General features: G+C 53.6%; 1 protein-coding gene and 1 long non-coding RNA gene across 3 annotated transcripts in view; one reads left to right on the plus strand and one right to left on the minus strand.

Moving 5' to 3' along the window:
* The window catches only part of OPCML (opioid binding protein/cell adhesion molecule like), a 331,383-nt gene extending 323,858 nt beyond the window's left edge, over positions 1–7,525 (plus strand). For both annotated transcript variants that reach the window (XM_017809788.1, XM_017809787.1), the window contains one exon: positions 4,656–7,525. In XM_017809788.1, coding sequence (XP_017665277.1) covers positions 4,656–4,759 — 104 coding nt within the window. In that variant the 3' untranslated portion in view covers positions 4,760–7,525. The remainder of the gene's footprint in view (positions 1–4,655) is intronic.
* Positions 622–3,548, minus strand: LOC108494840. Its single transcript, XR_001873968.1, has 3 exons — positions 3,276–3,548; positions 2,079–2,165; positions 622–1,774 (listed from the first exon to the last, which is right to left on the minus strand). It is a non-coding gene; the product is annotated as an uncharacterized LOC108494840 (long non-coding RNA).
* Positions 7,526–7,932: the final 407 nt, after the last annotated feature.

The following is a 7,932-nucleotide window of genomic DNA, read 5'->3' on the forward strand; positions in this document are numbered from 1 at the left end:
CATTTTGGGGTTACTGTAGGTAATTTTGGGGTTACTGTGGGTCACTGGAGTTACTAGAGGTCTAGTTCCATCTCTGGGGACCATGCTGTGCTTCTTTGATTTCACCCAGTTTGCCCTTGGGGTCTCTTTGGGTCACTTAGTCCAGTGTTGTGTCCAGACCTTGCCCCTGAGCTTGTGTCCCTGTTATGGTTCATCCCAAGGAGCCCCCCGTTCTGCTCTCCATCACTCCTGGGTGCTGTGGTGGCTGTCATGTCAGTCCCAGCTCTCCTGGCGACTTCTGAGTTCCTTTGGCACCATGACCTGCTCATAATGGGCTCCCCAACCCTCCCCTCTCTCCCCCGGCCCCCTCCCTGGCTGTGCCCCCCAACTCTGCCATGGCCCTGCTCTCTGTGCACCAGCACCTCCTGGCTCGTCTGCACAGGAGCTCCTCTCTCTTCCAGTTTTAGCAGGAGAAGATGTAGGTACTGAGCACTTGGAGCAGAACAAAACTCTCCAGCTCAGTCTCTTCTGGCTCCTGAATCTCTGTGTCCCTCAGTCCCTGCCCACCTTTACCTTCACCTGTAGCACCTGAAGATTTGGGAGTATATTTAAAACACACCAACACAGTTTGAAACTTTAAACCAGGCTTTACTGGACTGACAGTCATCAACAGCACACATCACCCCCCAGGGTTAGGCTTTAATCATCATCCATACACAGGTAAATGATGAGTCTTTAATAAATTTGGCCTAAATTAGCCACGAGTCTCAAACAGGGGAGTGCTGGTACGAGGGGGGCAGTGAATGTGGTGTGGGGTTGGGGTTTGGGCACCTTTGGAGGTGGGGGGGAAGAGCTTCTTCACTTTTTTTGGTGTTGAAAGCCAGAGCTGAAGTAGGATTTCTTCTTCCTTAGTATTTATTGGTATTCTCTTCTTTTCCTTCTGCCTGTGAAAGGACAGGGGACAACTCACCTCCTCTTCACTGAGTTGTTTTGTTTTGTGGGGTTTTCCCAGCATATTCCCTCTTACCCTGTGGGGTTACTTTGGCTTCACCAGTTGTCTTCTCTGCCTACTATACATGTGGTTTTTTTTCTCTCCTTCACACTTTATTTCCACTTGACCCCTGTATTTCACACCTGCAGTTGTCTTCCTCCTTGTGCTACTTACTCCATGTATGTTTTTTCCTCAACTACTTCATAATATGCTAATTGCTGGCTATGCTATTGGATGCTACAGATAATAGATATATATTATACCAGGCTGTAAAATACTTACCTACAGCCACTGCTCACATTCCCTTAGTGTTTGTGATGAGTCTTGGGTCTTGATTAACTTGTGTTTCCTTTTTGTGTGCAAGAGGCCACCACTTTGAAGACTCCAACAGAGATGTTAAACAGGGCCAGGGAGCCAAAGAATCATAGTTTGAGTTGGAGGGGACCTTTTAAAGGTCATCTACTCCAACGCCCCTGCAATGAGCAGAGACAATCCTTCAAGGACCATGTGTTTACCTGAGGGAAAATGTCAGGAAAATCTCATCCTGGGGAGGTTGCCAAGACTTAGTCCAGACACATATACCCTCAGGCATGAGTCACTGCACAGGCTTCCCCCCTTGCCAGTCCCCAAGACTTCCTTATGTCCTCAGACATGAATCATTGGCCAGACTCTCCCTCACTAATTGCTGTTGTGGACCATGAGAAGTGGAGAGCAGCTGTTGCCTTTTCCTTGAGCCCCCTTGGAAAGAGGGGCTCCCGCAGCACCGTGGGTGTGGGCACGTTCCCTTCCCGTTTGTCACGAGTCCTGGAAATGTAAAGCAGTGAGAGATAAGTTCTAAATTCTTCGTCTCCATGTGTCTCAGTCTCACCTGGAGAAAGGTGGATGTTGCCTGAAACTGGGAGGATGGAAATGGAAGGCATGGGGATTCTTTCCTGGGACAGAAAGGAGGCAGGAAAAGAAAGGAAAAGCTATTTTTTGGTACATGTCAAGGGACTGCTCAGCTCTGAAAGCATTTGGGCCATTCCTATGGCTCCCACTGCAGTTGAGAGTGCCTCCAACACAGGCTAAGAAACCTCACTCATCATTAGACCCACTGATTCCTTCTTACCTTTGTATTCAAGGTCTTACGAGAGAGACAAAATCCCAGTCTTGCCATCTTTACTCGAGTCAGGGTCTCAAAGTCTAAGGTTGCCTTCTGGAGAAGGAAGGAAATGGGGAGGAAAGAGGACACAAAATAAATCAAGAAGAACAAAATAAAACCAAGCAAGAATAAATATCTGCAATAATAAATAAGCTGAGCAGGGGCAGCCAGAATCCAGGTACACTCACACCTCAGTGCCCAGGGTTTTAGCAAAGCAGAGCCAAAATACTTGCTGGGAAGCTCAGCTGAAATCCTGAGTTCTCTCCCTGTCCTGGTGGGAGCCATCCTCTTCCCATTTAATGTGGCAGTTCACAGGACACACGGGAGGCACATGATGAAATGAAACATTGCCTAAATTTCATGTTCATCTCTAATTACTACTTTATTTTTGTCCCTTTATGCTTGTCTCTCCTGTAGAGTATCTTTACAATCTTTACAAGGCCAAGCAGTCTGACACCAGGATAAATTCTTTCTCAGCAAAGAATACAGTTAAAAGAAAATATCTGTGGGTTTTTTTCTCTAGTTATGACCCAGTATTTCAGTTTATTTCCTCTCTGACTTATCTATTTGGGAACTCTCCAACTCAACCAGGATGTGATTGCTTTAGGATAGATTATGAGATTTCTAAAAAGCATCATTAAATCAAAGCCAATAACCAGTGCAGAACTGTGAACTAGAAAACAGTAAAGAGAATTAGTCACACATTAAAAATCCACATCTATAGATAAAGGTATGGATAAACTGTTAGAGAAAGGTAGAGATTTAGCAGGATTTGAGCAGGTGTAAATACATAAAAGGTTAAGTCTAAGCAGCATTTATTATTAAGTCTGCATAGATTTTAATTATTTTTATAGACTTACATGATATGCTGCCATTAGTTTGAAGGTGACAAAAAGACAGAAGAGGGAGCAGCAACAGATCTGAGGGAAAACCAAGCTCAAAAGCCCTTTTCCATTCTGCCTGCAAGGCTCTACTTGCCTCTAACAAATAGCTGGAGGTTCCACCTTTTATATCCCAGGGTCTATTCAGCAAGGAAATGTCTGATTATGGCAGAGCAGTTCTACACCTCTTGTATTATCATGTGCTCTTACAATCAATTTTTTTTGAGCATGGGCATGACACAACTTCTTGCTCATCACTCAATCTTCCCATCATTTTCTTTACCTTCTGGCAGGGCTTGGATTTAACATCTTGGGCTCTCCTTTGCCTCTTCCTGAAATAAGATAAATGTTCACAAAGAAATCAGTAGATAAAAAGACAAGGAGTGACACCATCCTGCAGAATTTAGTGTAACTGGATATAATTTCATAGATCACAGAATTATTTCGTTTGGAAGAGGCTACGGGAGATCTGGGGAGGGACTTCTGACAAGAGCACGGAGGGGTAAGACAAAGAGGAATGGATTTAAACTGAAAGAAGGTGTATTTAGATTGTATATTGGAGAGAAATTGTTCCCTGTGAGGGTGGGGAGGCCCTGGCACAGGTTGCCCAGAGAAGCTGTGGCTGCCCCATCCCTGGAAGTGTCCAAGGCCAGGTTGGATGTGGCTTGGAGCAATGTGGGCTAGTGGAAGGTGTCCCTGCCCATGGCAGGGGGTGGAATGAGATGGGCTTTAAGGTCCCTTCCAATCCAGACCTTCCATTGATTCTATGATGAACACATTCCAAGTGGCTGACTGCAGACTTGAGAGCATATTCATAGTTGGATAAAAATCCCATTTACTTCACACTTTGTCTATGCCCTGAGCTTTGATACTGAGACAGCTCAGCACTTGTTTCTCTATTTCTTCCCTTTCAGAATTCCAGTACTGGGGCTCAGACCCGCAACTTCCCAAAATACCTCTCCCCAGGCATAGGGAGTCCAGGCAGACCTGTGTCTGCTCCACTTCCTTCACTCTGCTCGGCTGTCTCATCTCATCCTGACCGGCCCTTTGTGTGCCCTTCAGCCCAAATCTTTCCTAAATAACAGCCCTCATCCAAGAACATGCAGCAAACCTCTGCTCCAGCCATGAACCCGCATGACCAGCCTCCTCCCTGCCTGGCCTGCCAAGAAACGCCCAGTGATGCCACCCCAAAATGCACCTGCCTACCTGAGACTGCACATCTGCACAGTGCCATCTCCTGGGCCAGGGATCCTTCATGGCTGGGCACAAGTTGTGCCACTCCTGAGCACCGAGGTCTCTGCTCCTGGTGGCTCTCACGTGGCTTTTTGCACCAGGACTCTCCAAGGGGGGCAACTTCTGAGCATGGTGGGGTGGACTGGCACCTGCCCAGGGCATCCTCCTCCTCAAACAAGGACTGTGCCTCCCCTACACGTTCCTCCAGCTCTCTGCCTGCCTCCTCAACTCCTCCTCAACACCAACAACGCTCTCCCAACGACCAACAAACCCCCCACCCCTCAAAGGGGGAGCGCAGCTGAGGGGGTGGGATGTGAAGGGGACGGGGAACTGCGGGGGCAGTGGGGAGGTGGGTTTTCCTGCACGTTCTCACGCTGTCTCACCACTGACCTCACCGCTGTCCTTTGTCTGTCTCCTCTCCCCCGCGCAGGGCCCGGAGCGGTGCACGACGGCGGCAACGCGGCGTCCCGGCTGGCCGCCGGCCTCTGCCTCTGGGCCACCCTCCTCGCTCGCCTCCTCCTCCTCGACTTTTGATAAGGGAGCGGAGGGTCCCGGGAGGCCCCGCGCGCCTCTCCCCCGCCGCGGGCCCTGCCCGCCGCGCCGCCCGGGGACTCCTCTCCGCGGGACGGGCGATGCGCCGGAGGACGGGCGGCGGTGCCGAGCGTCCGAGGATGGCCCCGTCTCCCACGTGCCGGGATCGTTCTCGCCGCCAGTTAACGCTGTACAGACCCCACCACGTGCCACCAGACTGTCACCCGCCACCGCCGCCCCGGGGACGTGGCCCGGCACGGACGGTGCTCCTCGTCTCCAGCGCGGGGGGCGCGGAGCCGCCGGGGCGGGTGCCGCCCAGAGCCTTCACCGGGGATGTCCGTCTCGTCGTCTCACTAAGCCGCCTACGCCCAAAAAGACCCCAAGGTTGAAGCCCCCTGGCTCTGCCTTCAGCCCTCTTGGTCCTGAATGTCAGTTCTTGTCGCCAAAGCTCCTCCCTAAGCACCCCCGATGTCACTGGCCTCCCCTCATCTGCCTCTGCTCCTGACAGGATGCTCGCTGGTCCTTTTGGAGAGGGTCAGGTGACACAACCAGTTGTCCTTCAAGGGTCAGGCACTTCCCACTACTCTTCCTCCCAGCTAACATCGTACCTGTCTGCTTCCCAGTAAACCCTGTCGCCTTCCCGAGGGCACAAGGCTGCTCTCCCAGGAATGTGAGCCCTGGGGATGACGCCAGCCCCTCATGGGGACTAAGAACCTTCTTGCTGCATCAGACAGCCAGGCCATCGCCCTTTCTTGCTCCAGACCCCTGCCCGCTCTGCTGCTGCCCCCCTGATGGCAGGGGCTGCCCTGTGGCTCTTGCCCTGGTGTGCTGCCAGCACTTTTTGAGGGGGTTCCTCTCAGCTTTTTTTCCAAGCACTTTCCAACCTGCACACTAAAAGCACAGCACCACCAATGCAGGGCAGAGGCTCCGAAAGACACAGCGAAACACCAGCTGACAAGGCCCTTTTGCTGCAGCTCTGACGCTCGTGACCGTCTGCATCTCTGCCTCTCTGAGGGCCCTGAGCTGCAACATCCTCACGCTGCCTTCTCTCGTGCCCATCACGTGCCCCTGCCTGAGGAAAGTCTGATGTGTTCAACCCTGTGGAGGCAGCTCAGGCTCCGTTGATTTACTACGCTGGTGCAGCAGCGACAAGAACGGCTCTGATCCTCCCTGCTGTGACATGCCTGTGACACCAAAATGGATGCACCCAGACTCTGCCCCCTTCTTCTTCCAGTCACTCTGGGAGGTGCTGGTGATGGTGGCCATGTCACCTCCCTGCATATGGAATTGTGCTCCTGATGGCACCGTGCACCACAGACCCCCTCGCCTGGTACACTGTGGCAGCCCTGAGCCTTCCCGAAGCTCCCTGGCCACCCAGGAATGCTTTGGGGCCACAGTCTGAGGATGAGCACTCCCATCCTGCTCCTGAAAAGTCACATGTCACACCAGACCCTATTCCTCTGGCAGGGAGACCTGATTACAGCAAGGCACTGAGCAAGCACACGGAGCATCCCCTGTCCAGACCCGCCGCATCCCTGTGCCTTGTCCCTCCCTTCTCCCTCCATAAGTGAGATGACTTAAGGGCAATGGCCACGCACACGCTGTCTTCCCTGCGCAAACTCCGCTGCTGCCCAATCCTCCTGCTTTGTGTGGCCGCGAGGAAGCTGGGGTGACAGTCCTTAGCACACAAGATGGAAAAAACCAGCCCAAGCCAGAGGCCATGATGGGCCACCACCCCGTCCTCTCTGCGGCTGTGCCCCTCCTCATCCCTGCTCTCAACGGGCTGCCCCGGGACCTGCTACAAAATCTCAATGGATGCTCCCAGCCCCCATCCTGGATGTTCAACATGTACCATGGCTGATGGGCAAACCCCCCTGGCCCGAGGCTGCCCTGGTGCTGGTGGGACACGCTGGGTTACCTGATGGACGGGGATCCGGCACTGACTGGGTGAGTCCGCGTCCTGCGGTCCCTGCGGTGCTCTGCATCTCCACTGGCATCCCGGGAAGGTGGCACCGGCAGTGATCTGGGTCCTCTCCCACGGCCCGGGCATGTTTACTGAGCGGGGATGGCACCATCTTCGGCCAGCGACCCGCACATCCTTCCCCACGTGCCCGCTCCAGAAGTACCCTTGGGTGCAGGAGACACCTTGCCCCGATGCCTTCACTGGTCAGCACTGCCCCACAACAGCCCCCTGCTGCCTCCCCCCGCCCCTTCCTGGGTCTGCCCCAAGTTTCTCCGTCCCTGCAGCAGAAATGCTGCAGAATCCCAGGGCCAGAGGCCACGGCATACCAGAGAGCGGCGGCGACGACAGGACGCCACGACGCACACCGAGGCTGGCGGACCTGGCACCAGGGCTGCCCCCCATCCCATCCTTCTCCTCCCCGGGTCAGGTGGGCTCAGCTCCCCTGTCCTCTGCCAGGACGGCGTTCGACTTTCTCGTGCCATGTAACGTGCCATTGTGAGGAACGTGTTGGCTGTCTGAGGCCGACCCCGCTGGGTGTCAGACCCCTTTGTGACCACTGCTCTCCATGTTTGGATGCCCAGGGGGTGGCCAGGCGCCCAGGGCGGGGGCAGCGTGGCTCCTGGGTCTCTCCTGCTGATGGCCACGACGGCCAGTCTTGAGTTTCTGTCGATCATTGTATTCCAAGGGTGGCTATACTACCTGAGATTTGTGCATGTTACATTGTAGTTGTAACCTTTTCTAATTCGGCAAGAATAAGAGATGGTTGTGATTGTGCAGTGTATCAATAAAGTTTGACGAACTTTGTACCTTCGGGGCTTTGCTTCACGGACCCCGCACACCCCAGGGAGGGTCGTGGTGCTTGGCACCCGGTGTGCTGAGCCATGAGGGCTCTCAAGTGGGTCCTGTAGTCTCACCCAGCACTTGGTTGGACCCTCTTTTGATCATCCCCTGTGATGGTGACACTTGGAGCCCCACAACTGGGGGCCCGCTGCTGTTTGGGCCATCCCTCACCCCATCCATGCATCTCCCCAGGGAATCCACGAGTGGGTCCCTGGTCCCACCCACCTCCATCCTCCGTCTGCCGATGAGCACATACCTGCTGACAGAGCCCTGCAGGGTAAGGACTGTCTTTGCTCTCATCACTCACCTACGTTCAGCAGAAACAGAGTGGTCAGGGGCCTCTTTTCCATGCCTGAGCCATTCCCAGCATCTT

The sequence above is a fragment of the Lepidothrix coronata genome, unplaced genomic scaffold (genome assembly GCF_001604755.1).
Source record: "Lepidothrix coronata isolate B3197 unplaced genomic scaffold, Lepidothrix_coronata-1.0 Scaffold27, whole genome shotgun sequence".
NCBI lineage: Eukaryota > Metazoa > Chordata > Aves > Passeriformes > Pipridae > Lepidothrix > Lepidothrix coronata.